At 42.2% G+C, this 24,263-nt stretch overlaps 1 protein-coding gene across 1 annotated transcript in view; it reads right to left on the reverse strand.

Moving 5' to 3' along the window:
• Positions 1 to 24,263, reverse strand: part of LOC147376727 (T-lymphocyte surface antigen Ly-9-like) — a 105,064-nt gene that overhangs the window by 11,984 nt on the left and 68,817 nt on the right. Inside the window, exon 4 of the mRNA XM_086394076.1 lies at positions 2,819 to 3,196. Coding sequence (XP_086250202.1) covers positions 2,819 to 3,196 — 378 coding nt within the window. The remainder of the gene's footprint in view (positions 1 to 2,818; positions 3,197 to 24,263) is intronic.

Here is a 24,263-nt window from a genome sequence, read left to right on the forward strand (position 1 = left end):
ATAAATTAATTCAAAAAAAGAACACTTGCAGGGCTTGACTTCAGTGAATTCAATTTCTAAATCTTCAAAAGGCAGTGTCCCAATTGTCTGAACCCCTGGGCTGGGTCTTGGTCCTTGGCTGGCATGGTTTTGCGTACAAGTCACATACCTAGCACTGATCTGGGGACACAAGGTCGGGAGCTTAGGAACGAAATAGTAGCACCTCAGTAAACTTTCCAGCACAGTTTTCTTTAAGTGAGTTGTCTCATGGTGCTGTTTCACCAGCTGGACTGCTATATTGCTGGAGACAGAGAACCTTTGGTTTGGAAGCCTCCACCAACCCTCTTTTTCTTTTATTCCTCCCTCATCGAAAGCCCATAGATCTTCTTCCTTGGTATATCTCAGGGATGGAGGCAATTTTGGTGCCAAGAGTACCTTAGAAATTGACTTAGGGCCTATCGTGGGACTTGGTTGGGTTGCTGCCTTCTTGGCTATGGTCAGCCAATCAATTCCCTTTGCTAACTGGATCAGTTCCTCTTTGATGGCCTTTGCAATGGATGACTGCCACTTGGGAAGGCTTTCAGACTGCCTCTAACAGCTGAAGGATTTCTTCTTTGTTTTTGATCTCCTTTCCCCCTGCTATCAGTAGTCCCCTTTCTTTATCAAGGACTCCATGAACATGTAAAGCAGCAAAGACGTACCTTGAGTCAGTGTAGATATTGACTCGCTTTCCTTCAGTGTGCCTTAGTGCCTGGATAAGTGCCCACAGCTCAGCCCATTGTGCTGCCAACCCTTGTGGAAGGCCTCAGAATTTACTATCTTGTCTGTTGTTGTTATTGTGTAGCCTGCCTTGTGTTGTCTGCCCTGACGAAAGTGCTTCCATCAGTGAACAGTTCCAGTTCTGGGTTTTGGAGGGGAACATCCATCAGGTTTGGCCAGCCCAAGTAAATTTCATCTATGACAGCTTTGCAGTTATGATCAGGGGTTCCTGCCTCCTTAGGTAAGAAGATTGTGGGATTCAGCATCTGCACAGTCTTGAGGTGGACCCGAGGGTTTTCACAGAGTAGTCCCTGATTGGAGAAGGCAATGGCACCCACTCCAGTACTCTTGCCTGGAAAATCCCATGGATGGAGGAGTCTGGTAGGCTGCAGTCCATGGGGTTGCTAAGAGTTGGCTTCAACAGTACCTGAACTCTGGGTCATCCCAGTGCACCAGCCCCCAGAGTTCAGGTACTGTTGAAGCCTATTTTGGAGAACTTTGAGGCAAAACCAATACAATCTTGTAAAGTAAAAAAAGATAATAATAATAAAAAATTTTTTAAAAGCAAAAACAAAACAAAACAAAACAAAAAAAAAACAAAACAAAAAACCAGTACCTGAACTGAGAATTTCCAGCTGTTCAAGCTGGATTTAGAAAAGGAAAAGGGACCAGAGATCAAATCATCAACATCTGTTGATAATAGAAAAAGCAAGAGAGTTCCATAAAAACTATTACATCTGCTTTACTGACTATGCTAAGGCCTTTGACTATGTGGATCAAAAAAAAAAAACTGGTAAATTCTGAAAAAGATGGGAATACCAGACCACCTTACCTGCCTCGTGAGAAATCTGCATGCAGGTCAAGAAGCAACAGTCAGAACTGGACATGGAACAACAGACTGGTTCCAAATAGGGAAAGGAGTATATCAAGGCTATATGTTGTCACCCTGCTTATTTAACTTCTACACAGAGTAGAAATGCTGGGCTGGATGAAGCACAAGCTGGAAACAAGATTGCCAGGAAAAATATCAATAACCTCAGATATGCAGATGACACCAGCTTATGGGAGAAAGAAAAGGGGAACTAAAGAGCCTCTTGATGAAAGTGAAAGAGGAGAGTGAAAAAGCTGGCTTAAAACTCGACAACAAAAAACTAAGATCATGGCATCCAATACCATCACTTCATGGCAAATATATGGGAAAACAATGGAAACAGTAACAGACTTAATTTTCTAAGGCTCCAAAATCACTGCAGATGGTGATCACTGCCATGAAATTAAAAGACACTTACTCCTTGGAAGCAAAGCTATGACCAACCTAGACAGCATATTAAAAAGCAGAGACATTATTTTGCCTACAAAGGTCCATCTAGTCAAAGCTATGGTTTTTCCAGTAGTCATGTATGGATGTGAGAGTTGGATTATAAAGAAAGCTGAGAACCAAAGAATTTATGTTTTTGAACTATGGTGTTGGAGAAAACTCTTGAGAGTCCATTGGACTGCAAGGAGATCAAACCAGTCAATTGTAAAAGAAATCAGTCCTGAATATTCATTTCAAGGACTGATGCTGAAGGTGAAGCTCCAATACTTTGGCCACCTGATACAAAGAACTGACTCTTCCCAGCATCAGAATAGTCTCTGATGCTGGGAAAGACTGAAGGTAGCAGGATAAGGGGAAGACAGAGGATGAGATGGCTGGATGGCATCATCCACTCTTTGGTCATGAGTCTGAGCAACCTCTGGGAGTTGGTGATGGACAATGAAGCCTCGCATACTACAGTCCATAGGGTCACAAAGAGTCAGACATGACTGAGTGGCTGAACTGAACTGAACTGAACTGATGATAAATGCACTTACCCCCAAATTTTCTATCTCCTTTTCCAAAACACTGAAATGATTTTATCCCTGGTTTGAATCTCAGATCTGTTCATGTCTGGTAAACCTACTTATCCTAATTCTGAATGAGAAAATAGGATATGAAGACTGGTGTCTTGAAGGGATCCTGAAAAATGGGGCCTGTGTGAAACTCCTAGCACAAAAGCAGGAGGGAAGCCTTAGGGTGGGGTGAGGAGGTGTCACTTACCATAGACAGTGAGGTGGAAAACCTGGGTAAGTTCTCTTCCTCCAGTGAACCTGGCTCGAGCCCGGTACTGCCCACTGTCCTCTTGGGTCAGGTTCTCAATTTTCAGGGATGTCACATTGGGCACATGGACCCTCTGCTGGTACTTGTCCTGGAGGATGACCCAGGTTAGGTTGTCTGCCCAATGGTGGACTTGCAGCAGGACTCTGTAGTTTGACAGAGGACCAAAGCTCCATAAGACCTCCTCTGGGTCAGCTTCTTGCTTCTTGATCACATGAAACAACACAGAACCTCCTTGTATCCCATACATGGGAACAAATGCAGAATCCTGAGCCTCAGAACCATGTGGTCCAGAACTATGGGCCACTGTGCTGCAGATGCCTAGGACAATGGAGATGGAAACTGTGAGTAATTTTTCAGTTAAGAAGAAAACAGAAAGCAACATAACTTATCTTTTTCATGAAATCCAACCAATATACTCTCCTGATTCTTGGAATGCAAGTACAATGAATTTGAAATAATTCTGGAATCTAATCCTGGTTCTTGTGGTGCCTAATCTTGAACAAGTTACTTAAACTTGCTAACCCAGATTTTCCTTGCTTGGCTGATATTGATGTGTGTGAATTATGTCAGATCATGGTCTGAATCACATTTTCAGGTACATATAAGTGTGAAATTGTAGAAGGAGCTCCCAAAGTATCTCCCAAAGACCCCCCCTTCCTCCTGTTCTCACCCTTTTGACACCTCTTCCCTGGAATATGGGCTGCACCTAGTGATCTTCTTCCAAGGAACAGAATATGGACACAGATGGATGTCACTGCATGATACTAGGTTACACAAGACTGTGCTGTCCCTCTTCCTTGCACACACACTCTTTCTCTCCTTCACTCTCTTTCTTTCTCACTCTGAGGAACCCAGCTATCATGTTGTCAGCTGCCCTAAGGAGGGGCCCACATGGCAAGGCACTGAGGGAGCCTCTGGCCCACAGCCAGGGAGGAACTGAGGCCCTCAACTCAACAAGCACAGAAACTGCCTCCCATCATTAATCGCACAAGTAAGCTTAGAAGCAGATCCTTCTCAGATGACCCTAGGGCTGATGCAGCCCCAGCCAAAACTTTGATTTTAGTTGGGGACACTTTGAGCCAGAGAGGACCCAGCTGAACTACCCCTAAGCCCTGACCCACGGAAACTCTGAAACCATATTGGGTGGTGATTAAGGCACTACGTTTTGGCGTGACAGGTTATACAGCAGTAGACACCTAATACAAATATGAAGGCTGCTCTCCTTCCTGTTCTTTACAGGCAGTGTAGTAGTCAGGACAGATAGACTGTGCTGTGTAAAAAACAGTTATAATACCTCAGGGTCTTAGAACAAGGGGTGTTTATATCACCCACCCCAGGTCCCAAAAGAGAGTGAGAGAGAAGTCCTATCACACATGGAGGAGGTGCCACCTCCTTGTAGCTGCACCATGGAACTCAGCATCCTCACAGGCTCCCAACCCCCCAGCAAGGAGGGGAGACAGGAGAATCACCCAAGAGTTTTCCTGCTTCTGTCCAGAAATAGTGTGATTTCTGTTTTTGCTTTTTTGCCAGCGCTGGTCACAAGGCCCTGGCTAACTGCCAGCTACTCGAATATGAGAGGGAGCAAGTGAGCATTTAGTGAACTCTGCAGTCCATGCCACCAAGTCAGCACTTCCCAAAGAGTCTCTGAGAGATCGCAGTGGGCCTTACTCAGACACTTTAGTGCAGAACTGTGACCAGTTGGCACATTACCCTCAGGGCCAATTGCTCCAGAACTTACTTTCCACCTTGAGGCTTACATTCCAGGGACCTGATACTCTCTGCCCTTTAGGAGACCAAGGTAGGACAGGGAAAGTGCCACAGAATAACTTTATCCTGAAAGGAAAAACAATCTCCTTCTTCCAGCATGTCAAGATTTGCCTGGGTGGGCCTCTGACTGCCGGAGACACAGTCTTCTCTCCAAATCAGTACATTCTCATCTCAAACCTGCCTTCCTCCTGCTGTACTAATACCCATTCCTGGTCTCACTGGAAGCAAAGAATAGCTCATACCAGCATTCATATGCACAGGTGTTTAAGATATTTTTGTATTCATTTAATCACCAACTCATTTAAGAAGGCATTTCCTCAGGATCAGGCCTTCACCACAGTCCTTTCAGCTCCTCTTACAGAACTCATAGTCCCTCTTACAGACCTTCACACTGACCTTAATGACCTTTTAGTCCCAGGTCAAAAGGCTTCACAACATGTATATTAGGGAAAGTGGCTCATGAGAGCAAAAGGTATTCACTCATCCATATATCCTGTCTGGCTCCTCAGAGCTCCTCTTTTGTCCCTTCTTTCCACACTTCACTCCCCTATGAGACCCTAGTGCAAGACTAAGTCTGGTGCAAAGGACTGCTGCCCTGTAGAGCAGTAGTCACCAACCTTTTGACACTAGGGACTGCTGTCATGGAAGACCATTTTTCCACAGACTGGGGATGGTTTCAGGATGATTCAATCGCATTACACTTATTATGCACTTTATTATCATAATAATACATTGTGACATATAATTAAATAATTATACAGCTCACCATAATGCAGAATCAGTGGAAGGCATGAGCTTGTTTTCCTGAGCTTTGGCAGTAATTTGAGTGATGGGGAGTGGCTGTCAATACAGATGAAGCTTCACTCACTCACCTGCCACTTAGCTCCTTCTTTGTGGCTAGGTTCCTTACAGGCCAGGGATCAGTGCTTGTCCATGTCCCAGGAATTGGGGGCCCCCACTGTAAAGCACACACCCTGGTGTGAGAATGGACACCCCCACACAGTTCACAGGAGGTCAGTTGAGAAAAACTGGGCAGAACTTTGCTACCAGTCCCTCTAAACAAATCAGGACACAAACACTGTGGCCAGCAGGTGCCCATGAAACAGACCCCTATCCTTCTCTCATCAGAAACAGCTGGCACAAAACTTGATCTTAGACTATAACCTCCAGAACTAAGGGAAAACAAATTTCTGTTGTTAAGCCACTTGGTCTGTGGCATCTTGTTTTAGCAGTCCATGCAGTGTAACACAGCCTACAAGTTTTAGAGAGAATATATTCCTGCTGACACCTTGCTTTTGGACTTGTGAGCACCAGAACTGAAACCATACATTTTTGTTCTTTTATGTCATCCAGATTTGGGGTTCTCATGAAGAGATTAGTGCCTATAAAGGAAGAAGAAGAAGAAAGAGAGAAGTTGTCTCTCCCCTCCACCATTCTCTCCCCCTTTCTCTCTCCACCATCTCTACATGTCTGTCTGTCTTTCTTATGTAACCTTTGAGTCTCAGGAACTATAGGAAAAACAAAATAACTCTAACATATCTCTCTAGTGAAATAAAATTGACAGAAGAGAAAGCTTACATTTTACTGTTGACACAAAAGTACTTAATCAAACAGGATGCAATGTCATGCAAAGTTCATTGTTGTTTCAAAACATCTGTTTACAAATGCTTTCCAGGTGGCACTGGTGGTAAAGAACTGGCCTGCCAATGCAGGAGACTTAAGAGACATGAGTTCGATCCCCGGGTCAGGAAAATCCCCTGAAGGAGGGCATGGCAGTCGACTCTAGTATTCTTGCCTAGAGAATCTCATGGACAGAGAAGCCTGGAGGGCTATAGTCTATAGGGTCACAAAGAGTCAGATACAACTGAAGCAACATAGAATGAATGTTTGCAAATGCTCTCTAATCCACTGAATTTTGTATAACTCCGAAAAGTTCATATAATGACTGAGCTACTAAATCCAAAAATTAAAACAATAAAAGTTTTCCAAACTTTCTTCAGAATTGATACTTCACTGGGTCTTATTATTTCTCATCAATTTTTATTTAATTTCACTATAAACACATAATCTGTGATGAAGTCATAAATGAGATATACAGAGAACAAGATGACAGAGGAGTAGGTGGATGCAGAGCACATCTCCCTCCACAGATACCTCAGGAACGCACCTTCAGACACAGAAGTGCTTGCGGAACACCACCTGAGAGCAGACAGGAGTGCCTGGCCACTGGAAAAGCATATATGGAAGCATGAAAAACTCGGTAGGATGAAGGAACTAGGGGGGGGGGGGAACAGTGGGACTGGACCCGCCCTCAGTGGTTGGGGGAAATGAAGCAGAGGTCTGACCCCATATCAGGGCAATTATCTGGGTAAGAGGAGAAACATTTAAGGCTGAGAGTGAAACAGCTGATCTGTGGCAGCCTAAATGGAAGGAGAATCAGACAGTCCTTGGCACAGTCATACCCCAGACAGGGACACAGGTCCCCCAGAAGGCACAGTGTCTGGGAGCTGGAGTGCAGGGATTGTGGAGCAATCCCAGGGCGAGGGCTGCTGCTGACTGCAGAGAGGCAAACCTAGGGGACATGAGGCAGCAGGTTGTGGTGGGAAATGCCTGTGGGGAAACTCAAGCAGCCATGGAAAGCAATACTGCTGAGTCATGCATCGAGGGTGGAGCCAAGGGGGTTTCACAAGTGAAATCCAGGGGCACCTTGCTTTGGCTTTTTTTTTCCAGTGTCTGCTTCAGTTAGTTGTGTTCTTAACTGGTAGATATCATTTTTGGTTTCCTTTGTTCACCAGGTCAGTCTATTGTACTTTATTTTTGTTTGTTTTGATTTTGCTTAGGGGTGTATATGTATATGTGTATATTCCATTATTTAAATGATTACTTTCCTGATTTTGTAACTGCCATTTGTCAATCAAAAAATTCCTAGAAACAAATGACAAATTGATGACAACTCAAGATCCATGGGATGCAGCAAAAGCTGCTCTAAGAGGGAAGTTCATAGCAATACAATCTTATCTCAAGAAACAAGAAAAACCTTGAATGGACTACCTAACTTTACACCTAAAACAACTGGAAAAAGAACCAAAAAAGTCCCAAAATTAGCAGAAGGAAGGAAATCATAAAGATCAAAGTGGAAATAAATGAAAAAGAAATGAAAAAAATAATAGTAAAGATTAATAAAACTAAAAGCTGGTTCTTTGAGAAGGTAAGCAAAATTGACAAACCTTTAGCCAGACTCATCAAGAAAAAAGAGAGAAGAATCAAATCAACAAAATTAGAGATAAAAAAGGAGATGTTAAAAGGCAATGCAGAAATACATAGGATTATAATGAAAGACTATTATGAACAACTATATGGCAATATAATGGATAACCTGGAAGAAATGGACAGATTCTTAGAAAACCTCAATCTTTAAGACTGAAGCAGGAAGAAATAGAAATTATGAACAACACAATTACAAGCACTGAAATAGAAGCTGTGATCAAAATTCTCCCAAAAAATGAAAGCCCAGTAACAGATGGCTTCACAGAATTCTATTAAACATTTAGAGAAGAGCTAATGCCTATCATTCTAAAACTCTTTCAAAAACTTTCAGAGGAAGGAACACTTCCAAACTCATTCTATGAGGCCACTATCACCCTGATACCAAAATCACACAAAGACAACACACAAAAAAGAAAACTATAGGCCAATGTCACTGATGAGCATACATGCAAAGATCCTCAACAAAATTTTAGCAAATAGAATTCAACAACACATTAAAAAGCTCATACACCATGATCAAGTTGGGATTATTCCAGGGATGCAAGAATTCTTCAATGAACACTAATCAATCAGTGTGATACATCATATTAACAAATTTAAAGATAAAAACCACATGATAATCTCAGCAGATGCAGAAAAACCCTTTGACAAAATTCAGCACCCATTTATGATTAAACTCTTCAAAAAATGGGCATAGAAGGAACCTACCTCAACATTTCCTTCTCCAGTGGACCACATTCTGTCATACCTCTCCACCATGACCCATCCATCTTGGGTGGCCCCACACAGCATGGCTTAGTTTTATTGAGTTAGACAAGGCTGTGGTCCATGTGATCAGATTGGCTAGTTGTCTGTGACTGTGGTTTCAGTCTGTCTGCCCTCTGATGCCCTCTCTCAGCGTTTACCGTCTTACTTGGGTTTCTCTTACCTTCGATGCGGAATATCTCTTCACGGCTACAGCAAAGCAGTGCTCCAATGGAGAAGGGAATGGCTAACCACTTCAGTATTCTTGCCTTGAAAACCCCATGAACAGTATGAAAAGGCAAAAAGATAGGACACTGAAAGATGAACTCCCCAGGTCGGTAGATGCATAGTATGTTACTAGAGATCAGTGGAGAAGTAACTCCAGAAAGAATGAAGGGATGGAGCCAAAGCAAAAACAACATGGAGTTGTAGGTGGGACTGGTGATAGAAGCAAGGATCTATGTTGTAAAGGGAATATTGTATGGGAACCTGGAATGTTAGGGTTCATGAATAAAGGCAAATTGGCAGTGGTCGAACACGAGATGACAAGAGTGAACATTGACATTCTAGGAATCAGCGAACTAAGATGGACTGGAATGGGTGAATTTAACTCAGATGACCATTATGTCTACTACTGTGGGCCAGAATCCCTTACAAGAAATGGAGTAGCCATCATAGTCAACAAAAGAATCTGAAATGCAGTACTTGGATGCAATCTCAAAAATGACAGAATGAACTCTGTTCATTTCTAAGGCAAACCATTCAATATCACGGTAATCCAAGTCTATTCCCTAACCAGTAACACTGAAGAAGCTGAAGTTGAATGGTTCTATGAAGACCTACAAGACCTTGTAGAACTAACACCCAAAAAAGATGTCTTTTTCATTATAGGAGACTGGAATGCAAAAGTAGGGTGTCAAGAAACACCTGGAGTAACAGGCAAATTTGGCCTTGGAGTACAGAATGAAGCAGGGCAAAGGCTAATAGAGTTCTGCCAAGAGAATGCACTGGTCATAGCAAACACCCACTTCTAACAACACAAGAGAAGACTCTACACATGGATATCACCAGATGGTTGGCACCAAAATCAGATTGATTACATTCTTTGCAGCCAAAGATGGAGAAGCTCTATACAGTCAGCCAAACAAGACTGGGACCTGACTGTGGCTCAGATCATGAACTCCTTATTGCCAAATTCAGACTTAAACTGAAGAAAGTGGAGAAAACCACTAGACCATTCAGGCATGACCTAAATCAAAGCCCTTATGACTATACACTGAAAGTGGGAAATAGATTTAATGGACTAGATCTGATAGACAGAGTGCCTGATGAACTATGGACAGAGGTTCATGACATTGTACAGGAGACAGGAATCAAGACCATCCCCAAGAAAAATAAATGCATAAAAGCAAAATGGCTGTTTGAGAGGGCCTTACAAATAGCTGTGAAAAGAAGGGAAGTGAAACGCAAAGTAGAAAAGGAAAGATAAACCCATTTGAATGCATAATTCTAAAAAATAGCAAGGAGAGATAAGAAAGCCTTCCTCAGTGGTATATGCAAAGAAATAGAGGGAAATAATAGAATGGGGAAAACCAGAGACCCCTTCAAGTAAATTAGAGATACCAAGGGAACATTTCATGCAAAGATGGGCTCGATAAAGGACAGAAATGGTAGGGACATAACAGAAGCAGAAGATATTAAGAGGTGCCAAGAATACACAGAAGAACTGTACAAAAAAATCTTCACGACCGAGATAATCACGATGATGTGATCACTAACTTAGAGCCAGACATCCTGGAATTTGAAGTCAAGTAGGCCTTAGGAAGCAGCACTATGAACAAAGCTAGTGGAGGTGATGGAATTCCAGTTGAACTATTTCAAATCCTGGAAGATGATACTGTGAAAGTGCTGCACTCAATATGCCAGCAAATTTGGAAAACTCAGCAGTGGCCATAGGACTGGAAAAGGTCAGTTTTCATTCCAATCCCAAAGAAAGGCAATGCCAAAGAATGCTCAAACTACCACACAATTGCACTCATCTCACATGCTAGTAAAGCAATGCTCAAAATTCTCCAAGCCAGGCTTCAGCAATATGTGAATCATGAACTTCCTGATGTTCAAGTTGGTTTTAGAAAAGGCAGAGGAACCAGAGATCAAAATGCCAACATCCACTTGATCATGGAAAAAGCAAGAGAGTTCCAGAAAAACATCTACTTCTGCTTTATTGACTATGCCAAAGCCTTTGACTGTGTGGATCACAATCAACTGTGGAAAATTCTGAAAGAGATGGGAATACCAGACCACCTGACCTTCCTCTTGAGAAGCTTATATGCAGGTCAGGAAGCATCAGTTAGAACAGGACATGGAACAACAGACTGGTTCCAAATAGGAAAAGGAGTACGTCAAGGCTGTGTACTGTCACCCTGCTTATTTAACTTATACGCAGAATACATCATGAGAAACGATGGGCTGGAAGAACACAAGCTGGAGTCAAGATTGCCAGAAGCAATATCAATGACCTCAGATATGATGACACCACCCTTATGGCAGAAAGTGAAGAAGAACTAAAGAGCCCCTTGATGAAAGTGAAAGAGGGGAGTGAAAAAGTTGGCTTAAAGCTCAACATTCAGAAAACGAAGATCATGGCATCCGGTCCCATCACTTCATACCAAATGGATGGAGAAACAGTGGCTGACTTTATTTTTCTGAGCTCCAAAATCACTGCAGATGGTGATTGCAGCCATGAAATTAAAAGATGCTTACTCCTTGGAAGGAAAGTTATGACCAATCTAGACAGCATATTAAAAAGCAGAGACATTACTTTGCAAACAAAGGCCCACTAGTCAAGGCTATGGTTTTCCCAGTAGTCATGTATGAATGTGAGAGTTGGACTATAAAGAAAGCTGAGCACCGAAGAATTGATCCTTCTGAAGTGTGGTGTTGGAGAAGAGTCTTAAGAGTCCCTTGGACTGCAAGGATATCCAGCCAGTCCATCCGAAAGGAAATCGGTCCTGGGTGTTCAATGGAAGGTCTGATGCTGAAGCTGAACTCCGATACTTTGGCCACCTGATGCAAAGAGCTGACTCATTGGAAAAGACCCTGATGCTTGAAAAGATTGAGGGCAGGAGGAGAAGGGAACGACAAAGGATGAGATGGTTGGATAGCATCACCGACTCAATGGACATGGGTTTGGGTGTACTCCGGGAGTTGATGATGGACAGGGAGGCCTAGCGTGCTGTGGTTCATAGGGTTGCAAAGAGTCAGACATGACTGAGTGACTGAACTGAACTGAACTGACCTCAACATAGTAAAGGCCATTTATGATAAGCCCACAGCAAAAATTACTCTCAATGTTGAAAAATTGAAAGCATTCCCCCTGAAATCAGGAACAAGACAATGGTGTCCACTTTCCCCACTATTATTCAACATAGTTTTGAAAGTCCTAGCTAAAGCAATCAGAGAAGAAAAAGAAATAAAAGGAATCCAGATTGGAAAAGAAGAAGTAAAGTTCTCACTGTTTCCAGATGGCATGATACAATACCTAGAAAACCCTAAAGATAGTATCAGAAATTTTCTAGAAATAATTAGTGTATTTAGCAAAGTCACTGGATACAAAATCAATACAGAAATCACTTGCATGCCTATATACTAACAATGAAAAATCAGAATGGGAAATTAAGGAATCAATCCCATTCACCATTGCAACAACAACAAAATATCTAGGAATAAACTTACCTAAGGAGACAAAAGAATTGTATACAGAAAATTATAAGACACTGATGAAAGAAATCAAAAATGACATAAACAGATGGAGAGATATTCCATGTTCCTGAGTAGGAAGAATCAATATTGTGAAAATGGCTATACTACCAAATGCAATCTACAGATTCAATGAGATCCCTATCAAATCACCAATGGCATTTTTCACAGAACTAAAACAAAAAATTTTGCAATTCATGTGGAAGCACAAAAGACCCCAAATAGCCAAAACAGTCTTGAGGAAGAAGAGTAGAGCTGGAGGAATCAACCTTCTTGACTTCAGATTATACTACAAAGCTACAGTCATCAAGACAGTATGACATTGGCACAAAAACAGAAATATGGATCAATGGAACAAGATAGAAAGCCCAGAAATAAACCCAGGCACCTATGGGTACCTTATTTTTGACAAAGGAGGCAAAAATATATAATAGGGCAAAGACAGCCTCTTTAATAAGTGGTGCTGGGAAAACTAGACCGTCACATGTAAAAGAATGAAATTAGAACACTTCCTAACACCATACACAAAGATAAAATCAAAATGGATTACAGACCTAAATTTAGGATTAGAAAGTATAAACCTCTTAAAGGAAAACATAGAACACTCAATGACATAAATCAAAGAAAGACCCTCTATGACACATCTTCTGGAGTAATTGAAATAAAAACAAAAGTAAAGACCTGATTAAACTTTAAAATTTTATATTGTAATTAACTTCCAATTAAAATAAATAAATTTATATTAAAAAATTTGCACAGAAAAGGGAATTATAAGCAAGGTGAAAAGAGCACTCAGAATGGGAGAAAATATTTTTGAGATTAGTTGTTTGTCCATTGCTTCATTTGCTATTATTTTCTCCCATTCTGAAGCCTGCCTTTTCACCTTGCTAATAGTTTCCTTAGTTGTGCAGAAGCTTTTAAGTTTAATTAGGTCCCATTTGTTTATTTTTGCTTTTATTTCCAATATTCTGGGACTCTGTGGGAGAGGGAGAGGATGGGGAGATTTGGGAGAATAGCATTGAAACATGTATAATATCATGTATGAAACGAGTCGCCAGTCCAGGTTCGATGCACGGTACTGGATGCTTGGGGCTGGTGCACTGGGACGACCCAGAGGGAGGGTAGGGGAGGGAGGAGGGAGGAGGGTTCAGGATGGGGAACCCAGGTATACCTGTGGTGGATTCATTTCGATATTTGGCAAAACTAATACAATATTGTAAAGTTTAAAAAAAAAAAAAAAGAATGGGACAAAATAATAGCAAATGAAACAACTGACAAAGGATTAATTTCCAAAATATACCAGCAGCTCATACAACTCAATAGCAGAAAAACAAACAACCCAATCAAAAAACGGGGGAAAGACCTAAAGAGACATTTCTCCAAAGAAGACATACAAATGGCTAACAAACACCTGAAAAGATGCTCAACATCGCTTATTATTTGAGAAATCCAAATCAAAACTACAATGAGCTAGTACATTCATTGTAGAACTACAATCACCTCACACTGGACAGAAAGTCATCATCAAAAAGTCTACAAACAATAAATTCTGCAGCGGGTATAGAGAAAAGGAAACACTTGCACTGTTGGTGGGAATGTAAATTGATACAGCCAGTAAGGAAGACGGTATGGAGATTCCTTTAAAAACTAGAAATAAAACCAATATATGACGCAGCAATCCCACTCCTAGGCATATACATGAGGAAATATCAGTCTCACTCCTAGGCAATATCATGAGGAAAACGAAATTGAAAAAGACACACATATCCCCTTGTTGATTTCAGCACTATTTACAACAGCTAGAACATGGAAACAACCTAAATGTCCATCAACAGATGAATGGATAAAGAAGTTTGGTACATATACACAATAGAATATTATTTCACCATAAAAAGGAATGCATTTGAGTCAGTTCTAATGAGGTAGATGAACACAGAGCCTATTATACAGAATGAAGTAAGTCAGAAAGAGAAAAATAAATATCGTATACTAACGCATATATACGGAATCTAGAAAGATGGTACCAAATAATTTATTGGCAGGGCAGCAATGGAGAAACAGACACAGAGAAGAAACTTACAGACATGATAAGAGGGGAGGGGAGGGTGAGATGTATGGAGAGAGCAACATGGAAACTTACACTAGCATATGTAATGTAGATATACAATGGGAATTAGCTGTATGTCTCAGGAAACTCAAACAGGGGCTCTGTATCAACCTAGAAGGGTGGGATGAGGAGGGAGATGGGAGGGAATTTCAAGAGGGATGATATATATGTATATCTATGGCTGAATCATCTTGAGGTTTGACAGGAAACAACAAAATACTGTAAAGCCATTATCCTTCAATGTAAAAAAATAAATAGAAAGCTAAAAATAAATAAATGAGATATATAGCTTTCTCATGACTGTCATTCTTTAAGTTCCCTTTTTGCTTAATTCCATCCTCTCTGCTTCACCCTCCTTTCTTTCTTCTCCAAGTTCACCCCCTGCTGCAACCCACTTAGCAGTTTACTGTTCCTTCCATGGTTTCTTCATTCTTTTACAACAGGTGGCTATATAGACACCCTTAAATTTTGGAGGCTGCTCCTCCTTTTACAAAATTAGAATTTTACTGTATTCAACATCCTGCATCGGCCCAAGAAAACTAGACTCCAGGTGCTTCCTCCAATTCAGATACAGTGTTCTAGGTCTGCCCCTTCTCCATGGACAGTGTCAGAGCCTGTTACATTCCCTCTGTCAGGTCAAGGGGACCTTGTTCCCACTCCTTTGGTCCCCATAAGCTGCTTCTGTATCTCTCTCTATTCCTCTCCCCAAGTAGCTCCAGGATCTCTTGGCTTTCCTGTTACTGAAACAGTAGTGACCTCACCTCCCTAGTAATGGATCCCTTACTCTAGCCAAGGCTGCCTCCAATCAGGGGTCCCAGCCTCAACACAACTTAAGACTTCAGAGAGAGAGAAAGGGTCCCTGTATCTTGCCCCCTGCCACAAAAAGCCCAGGCTACTCACTGAGGAGGAGGCTGGTGAGTCCCAGGAGCCGGGAGGTCCAGTAGAGGTGGGGGTCTTCTGAGGAGGGCTCCATCTCAGGCTGCCTGCCAGCTTATGCAGCTACAGAGGAAACATTTAGGAGGAACAGAAAGAGAGTGGGAAAGGCTTCACTCCTGAGAGTTCTTGGGCTCTTCTCCACCCCAAGGGTGGGGCTAACAAGTTAGTTCTGGATGTCAGCTCACAGGGCTCGAAAAAGCCATTCAGATGTTTCATATTATCCCTAGAACCTACAATGGGCCTCAATAAACTATTGCAGAATAAATATATAAACAACTCTACTTTATGATATACCTATGTTGGTGATGGACAAGGAGGCCTGGCGTGCTGCATTTCATGGGGTCGCAAAGAGTCAGACATGACTGAGCGAATGAACTGAACTGAACTGATACTGTATTGGCAAGGTGCCCCATTCCTCTGGTCATGCTAGTTTGGTGATCTCACACTCCTTACCCCTACCCTCATTATAATCCCTTTACTAGTTTCCCCTGGTTAACAGCTCAGTCCAGGCATCCTTGGCCACTAATATCAACTTATGATCCAGCACAGAAATTACACTATTAAACCCAGGATGGGCAAGATATCTTCTTCTTTATGCCATTTAATGAGATAAATTTCCTGTTTGATTTTCTGTGAACTTCAACTATCAGTTGCCCAAGTCAGAAGCCATTAGCAAAAGAAACTAAAAGTTGTTGTGAGAAGTGTCGAGTTCTCATACGCCCAGTACAAATATTAACATATATCTGTTCTTGCACTCTTCTGGTTTTCTTGCTTGTCACTAGTAGCAGTTATCCTCCCTACACACAGGACAAAGCCAGACTCCATGGTCTCTGATAGGCTCTTGTCTGCATCACACCCACCACTTCCCTTTCATCCTCTGCCAGCCCTGCTCCTGTTATCACAGAGGGGCAGGCGTGGATATCTACACTCCTCCTGTCCAGAGCCTCAGCTGCCTCAGACTCACTTCCACCTGCTGAGGCTCAGGCTCTGGTGTCTTCTCCCTAGACTGAGTCCCCACACCTGAGAACTGTCTCATCCCACACTCCACAGGAGCAGCCCTATCTACCTAACTCCTGGTCCATGCCTCCTTCTCCCCACTGAGGCTTTCTCCTCAGCTGCCCAGATCCAATGCTGCATCCACAAGACTGGCATGCACTCAGTCATGCACTCAAGGTATTCATAGCACGGTACATTAAACCCATTTTTGGATGTGAAAACCGAGATCAAGTGTGGCTGCGTGACCTGCAAAAAAGTCACACAATGAATCAGGGAAAGATATGTACTCTCAACAACAAACTCTAGAAAAAATTTCACTACATCACAGCCACTGTCCCATCCCACTCTGTGACCTCAAACAACTCACAAGAGTCCATTTTCTGCTCCCTTAAACTGCTCCGTAACATCTCAGACAAGAGAATATCCACCAGGCTCATTGCCTCCAACCCAATGTATTATCGAGGAAATTACTTCAAAAGATGGTCTGTGGGTGGTCACTAACTTCTGTATGCCATCAAAATCCAGGCAGCTCATCCACTGGTCATTCTCAGGGTGAAGACGAATGAGGCTGGTATGTCCTTCTCTCTCATGTCCCTATATCTGTTGTGAGCAATCTTTGTGTGAGAAATGTTTGGTTTTGGAAATCATTTGCTAAAAGGGGGTTGGGACGGAGGAGCCTAGAGAGAAAGAAGCAGGAATGTGGTACAGGCCAAGGACACTGGGAGAGAGCCACACAGTAGAATTTATATGCTGGCAAAACACCTAGAATTTTTAAAAAGTTGAGGTAGCCTATCTCATATTCAACATACTAACTGGCCTGTACTAGTCCCTTAAATCTATTTCTCACTCCCACTGTATAATCATAAGGGATTTGATTTAGGTCATACTTGAATGATCTAGTGGTTTTCCCTACTTTCTTCAATTTCAGTCTGAATTTGGCAGTAAGGAGTTCATGATCTGAGCTACAGTCATCTCCCGGTCTTGTTCTTGCTGACTGTATAGAGGTTCTCCATCTTTGGCGGCAAAGAATAAAATCAATCTGATTTTGATGTTGACCATCTGGTGATGTCCATGTGTAGAGTCTTCTCTTGTGTTGTTGGAAGAGGGTGTTTGCTATGACCAGTGTGTTCTCTTGGCAAAACTCTATTAGCCTTTGCCCTGCTTCATTCCGTATTCCAAGGCCAAATTTGCCTGTTACTCCAGGTGTTTCTTGACTTCCTACTTTTGCATTCCAGTCTCCTATAGTGAAAAGGACATCTTTTTTGGGTGTTAGTTCTAAAAGGTCTTGAAGATCTTCATAGAACCGTTCAACTTCAGCTTCTTCAGCATTACTGGTTGGAGCATAGACTTGGATTGCTGTGATATTGAATGGTTTGCCTTGGAAAAGAACAGAGTTCATTCTGTCGTTTTTGAGATTGCATCCAAGTACTGCATTTCGGACTCTTTTGTTGACCATGATGGCTACTCCATTTCTTCTGAGGGATTCCTGCCTGCAGTAGTAGATATAATGGTCATTTGAGTTAAATTCACCCATTCCAGTCCATTTCAGTTCACTGATTCCGAGAATGTTGACGTTCACTCTTGCTATCTCCTGTTTGACCACTTCCAATTTGCCCTGATTCATGGACCTAACATTCCAGGTTCCTATGCAATGTTGCTCTTTACAGCATCGGACCTTGCTTCTATCACCAGTCACATTCACAGCTGGGTACTGTTTTTGCTTTGGCTCCATCCCTTCATTCTTTCTGGAGTTACTTCTCCACTGATCTCCAGTAGCATATTGGGCTCTTACTGACCTGTGGAGTTCCTCTTTCAGTATCCTATCATTTTGTCTTTTCATACTGTTCATGGGGTTCTCAAGTCAAGAATACTGAGGTGGTTTGCCATTCCCTTCTCCAGTGGACCACATTCTGGCAGACCTCTCCACCATGACCCGCCCGTCTTGGGTGGCCCCACAGGGCATGGCTTAGTTTCACTGAGTTAGACAACGCTGTGGTCCTAGTGTGATTAGATTGACTAGTTTTCTGTGATTATGGTTTCAGTGTGTCTGACCTCTGATGCCCTCTTGCAACACCTACCATCTTACTTGGGTTTCTTTTACCTTGGACGTGGGGTATCTTTTCACGGCTGCTCCAGCAAAGTGCAGCTGCTGCTCCTTACCGTGGTCGAGGGGTAAGGACCCCTGTTGACCTAGAATGTGGAGTAGCTCCTCTGGCCCTCCTGCGTCCGGTAGACACCACTCCTTGGACGTGGTGTTGCTCCTCTCAGCCACGGTCCCTGACCTCGGACGCGGGGTAGCTCCTCCCCGCCGTGACCCCTGACCTTGGACACAGGGTAGATCCTCTTGGCCGCGCTGGTGTGCCGTCGCAGCTGCCGCGCTTGTAGATTTAAAGGACTAGATATGATAGATAGACTGCTTGATGAACTATGGACTGAGGTTCGTGACATTGTAGAGGAGACAGGGATCAAGACCATCCCCATGGAAAAGAAAAGCAAAAAAGCAAAATGGCTGTCTAGGGAGGCCTTACAAATAGCTGTGAAAAGAAGAGAAGCAAAAAACAAAGGAGAAAAGGAAAGATATAAGCATCTGAATGCAGAGTTCCAAAGAATAGCAAGAAGAGATAAGAAAGCCTTCCTCAGTGATCAGTGCAAACAAATAGAGAAAAACAACAGAATGGGAAAGACTAGAGATCTCTTCAAGAAAATTAGAGATACCAAGGAAATATTTCATGCAAAGATGGGCTCAATAAAGGACAGAAATCGTATGGACCTAACAGAAGCAGAAGATATTAAGAAGAGATGGCAAGAATACACAGGAGAACTATACAAAAAAAATCTTCAGGACCCAGATAACCACAATAGTATGATCACTCACCTAGAGCCAGACATCCTGGAATGTGAAGTCAAGTGTGCCTTAGAAAGCATCACTACGAATAAAGCTAGTGGAGGTGATGGAATTCCAGCTATTTCAAATCCTGAATGATGATGCTGTGAAAGCGCTGAACTCAATATGCCAGCAAATTTGGAAGACTCAGCAGTGCCCACAGGACTGGAAAAGGTCAGTTTTCATTCCAATCCCAAAGAAAGGCAATGCCAAAGAATGCTCAAATTACCACACAACTGCACTCATCTCACATGCTAGTAAAGTAATGCTCAAAATTCTTCAAGCCAGGCTTCTTCAATATGTGAACTGTGAACTTCCAGATGTTCCAGCTGGTTTTAGAAAAGGCAGAGGAACCAGAGATCAAATTGCCAACATCTGCTGGATCATTGAAAAAGCAAGAGAGTTCCAGAAAAAACATCTATCTCTGCTTTATTGACTATGCCAAATCTTTTCACTGTGTGGATCACAAGAAACTGTGGAAAATTCTGAAAGAGATGGGAATACAAGATCATCTGACCAGCCTCTTGAGAAACCTGTATGCAGGTCAGGAAGCAACAGTTAGAACTGGACGTGGAACAGACTGGTTCCAAATAGGAAAAGGAGTACATAAAGGCTGTATATTGTCACCCTGCTTATTTAACTTATATGCAGAGTACATCATGAGAAATGCTGAGCTGGAAGAAGAATAGCTGGAATCAAGATTGCCAGGAGAAATATCAATAACCTCATATATGCAGATGACACCACCCTTATGGCAGAAAGTGAAGAGGAACTAAAAAGCCTCTTGATGAAAGTAAAAGTTGAGAGTGAAAAAGTTGCTTAAAGCTCAACATTCAGAAAACAAAGATCATGGCATCTTGCCCCATCACTTCATGGGAAACAGTGGAAACAGTGTCAGACTTTATTTTTTGGGGCTCCAAAATAACTGCAGATGGTGATTGCAGCCATAAAATTAAAAGATGTTTACTACTTGGAAGAAAAGTTATGACCAACCTAGATAGCATATTGAAAAGCAGAGACATTACTTTGCCAACAAAGGTCCCTCTAGTCAAGGCTATGGTTTTTCCAGTGGTCATATATGGATGTGGGATTTGGACTGTGAAGAAAGCTGAGCGCCGAAGAATTGATACTGTTGAACTGTGGTGTTGGAGAAGACTCTTGAGAGTCCCTTGGACTGCAAGGAGATCCAACCAGTCCATTCTGAAGATCAGATCTGGGATTTCTTTGGAAGGAATGATGCGAAAGCTGAAACTCCAGTACTTTGGCCACCTCATGTGAAGGGTTGACTCATTGGAAAAGACTCTGATGCTGGGAGGGATTGGGGGCAGGAGGAGAAGGGAATGACAGAGGATGAGATGGCTGGATGGCATCACTGACTCGGTGGACATGAGTCTGGGTGAACTCCGGGAGTTGGTGATGGACAGGGTGGCCTGGCGTGCTGTGATTCATGGGGTCGCAAAGAGTTGGACATGACTGAGACTGAACTGAGCTGAACTGAACCATCCTGTACTAGGCATAACACATAAAGAAGCACCATACCAACTTCAGAAACGTTGCAAAGAGTTTACTGAACACCAACACTTGGTGCTGGGAATCTTTGGGGAATTAAAGGAAGACAGACCTGGATCTACATAATGTGTGCGTCAGGAAGATCAGATAGGAGGAAAGTGTAGAGTCCAGTGATTTGAAGAGTCCAGGAAACAGAGATCTGAGAGATGACCAAGAGAAATTAAGCCCAAGAAAATGCACAGAAATTGTCAGGAACTCTAGATGTCCAAGAGACTTGATAGGTGATAATATCTATTTTTATTTGAATTTCCAAAAGCAAACTGTTCCAGTGGAGAGCTGAGTCATGTGAAGAATACTTTTATTGAATATATATTCTATGTGTTTTTAATTATACATTAAAATTCACTGCACATTGTTGTTATACATAATTATGTGCAAAAAAAATTACACATAAAACCTTACCTACAGTATATGCTTAGTTAAATCCTCAAAACATTATATTACCTAAGCATTACATGCATCTAATGAAAGATCATCCTGAAATTACAAAGTGATTAAATAACTTGCTCAAGGTTGTGTTTTAAGTAACCAAGAAGTTGCTCACAAGGATCAACATCAGCCCAGCCACGGACTTGCTCAGGAGAGTGTAATTTCTGAGGAACTTACATCATGATTGGGAAAGATCTGAAGAGTTAGAGGTTGGCTATTTCCTTATATGGAAGGAAACTTCTACTCTGGGAGAAGGATTAGGTAGGCTAGGTAAAGAAAAATTGGGGGTAGAGGATCTCATTAGTCTTTTCTACAATCACCCTTCCTGGGTGAAAGACAAGAGGAACCAAGCCAGCCATGCATTGTTTACCACAGAACAGCAGAGAATTCCTAGAGTTGGGCTTGCAGGAGAAGCAGACATAAGCAGGTAGAGACTAGCCATCAGTAATCCTCCTCTCCTCTTCTCTTCCTTTGTAATAGAACTAATAATTTTCCAGTTTAAAATTATATTTAATATTTTTAATGAAAAATAAACAGCACTAAAAAATTTTAAATTATTAAGAGGATGATGGGTGCTTTCAATGAGTCATTCAGGGAAAAGTAGGTAAATATTGAGCAACTATAGCCATAAATAGAAAACAATGAATAATTCAACATGCATGTTAAAATGTGAAAGGTATAAAATTTCAGATTAATAAAACTCTCTCCTTTATAAAACAAATGTGAGAAATGGCTTCCCTTGTAGATCATTTTTTCAGAACTCTGGAAAATAACTATGACACACAGTAATATGATGGGGCACTTATTCAAGAAAAACAACAGAATCCCAATAAGAACAGGAAGTGTTGTGGTGGTTTAACTTGCTCTATGTTCCCAAGTAGCATAATTCACCTGAAAAAGAATAGCCTATATTCTTGGTAAGCACCAGAGACCTTGCAGCCACCACAGAGAGCCAATTCAGAGTTTTATTCCCAATAAATCTGTTATGATTTGACATACCTGTTGGTATTCCTGAAGATCCCACTTGCAAGAAAAAAAAAAAAATCTATATTTGCCCTAACAAGGGATATTCTTTTGAGCTTCCCAAAGTATTGAATAACAGTTAATGCACACTAAAAGCCTCTTGATGAAAGTGAAAGTGGAGAGTGAAAAAGTTGGCTTAAAGCTCAACATTCAGAAAACGAAGATCATGGCATCCAGTCCCACCACTTCATGGGAAATAGATGGGGAAACAGTGGAAACAGTGTCAGACTTTATTTTTCTGGGTTCCAAAATCACTACAGATGGTGACTGCAGCCATGAAATTAAAAGATGCCTACTCCTTGGAAGGAAGGTTATGACCAACCTAGATAGCATATTCAAAAGCAGAGACATTACTTTGCCAACAAAGGTTCGTCTAGTCAAGGCTATGGTTTTTCCAGTGGTCATGTATGGATGTGAGAGTTGGACTGTGAAGAAGGCTGAGCGCCGAAGAATTGATGCTTTTGAACTGTAGTGTTGGAGAAGACTCTTGATCCAACCAGTCCATTCTGAAGGAGATCAGCCCTGGGATTTCTTTGGAAGGAATGATGCTAAAGCTGAAACTCCAGTACTTTGGCCATCTTATGCGAAGAGTTGACTCATTGGAAAAGACTCTGATGCTGGGAGGGATTGGGGGAAGGAGGAGAAGGGGATGACAGATGATGAGATGGCTGGATGGCATCACTGACTCGATGGACGTGGGTCTCAGTGAACTCCGGAAGTTGGTGGTGGACAGGGAGGCCTGGCATGCTGCGATTCATGGGGTTGCAAAGAGTCGGACACGACTGAGCGACTGATCTGATCTGATCTGATCTAATAGACTAATTAAAGTCTTATAAGGGAAAACTGGGGAGTGAGGGTGTTTTGAAAGGAGCCACAGATCAAATTGCCAACATTCATCGGATCATGGAGAAAGCAAGGGAATTTGGAAAAACATCTACCTTTGCTTCATTGACTACACTAAAGACTTTGACTGTGTGGATCACAACAAAACTGTGGGAAATTCTTAAATTAATAGGAGTACCAGACCACCTTACTTGTCTCCTTAGACACCTGTATGTGGATCAAGAAACAACAGTTAGAACCAGACATGGAACAGCTGAATGTTTGAAAATTATAAAAGGAGTATGAAAAGGCTGTATATTATCACCCTGCTCCTTTAACTTCTGTTCAGAGTATATCATGTAAAATCCAGGCTGGATGAATCACAAGCTGGAATCAAGATTGCCAGGAGAAGTATCAACAACCTCAGATATGCACATGATACCACTCTAATGGCAGAAGTTGAAGAAGAGCAAAACAGCCCCTTGATGGAGATGAAAGAGTGAGACAGTCAATTCCTAGGCATGTTGATAAGAAGTCTGGGGTCCCCAAGGAGGAGAAACCAGTCCAGGGATCTCAAGGAGAAGATAGGGGTCTGGAGTTCTCAAGGAAGAGAAAAGGACAAAATTTTTTTTCTTATAACCCCAGAACTGCTGCTGCTGCTGCTGCTGCTGAGTCACATCAGTCGTGTGTGACTCTGTGTGACCCCACAGACAGCAGCCCACCGGGATCCCCCTTCCCTGGGATTCTCCAGGCAAGAACACTGGAGTGGGTTGCCATTTCCTTCTCCAATGCATGAAAGTGAAAAGTGAAAGTGAAGTTGCTCAGTCGTGTCCAACCCTCAGCGACCCCATGGACTGCAGCCTTCTGGGCTCCTCCATCCATGGGATTTTCCAGGCAAGAGTACTGGAGTGGGGTGCCATTGCCTTCTCCGCCAGAACTGATGATTGCACAACAAAACAACTCATCTTGCTCAAGGATATGTTTTCCCGTAAACTCTGTTCAGTTCAGTTCAGTTGCTCAGTCGTGTCCAACTCTTTGTGACCCCATGAATTACAGCACTCCAGGCCTCCCTGTCCATCACC

The sequence above is a fragment of the Bos grunniens genome, chromosome 3 (genome assembly GCF_055505025.1).
Source record: "Bos grunniens cultivar Pamir isolate PY7600 chromosome 3, Bosgru_T2T1.0, whole genome shotgun sequence".
Lineage (NCBI taxonomy): Eukaryota > Metazoa > Chordata > Mammalia > Artiodactyla > Bovidae > Bos > Bos grunniens.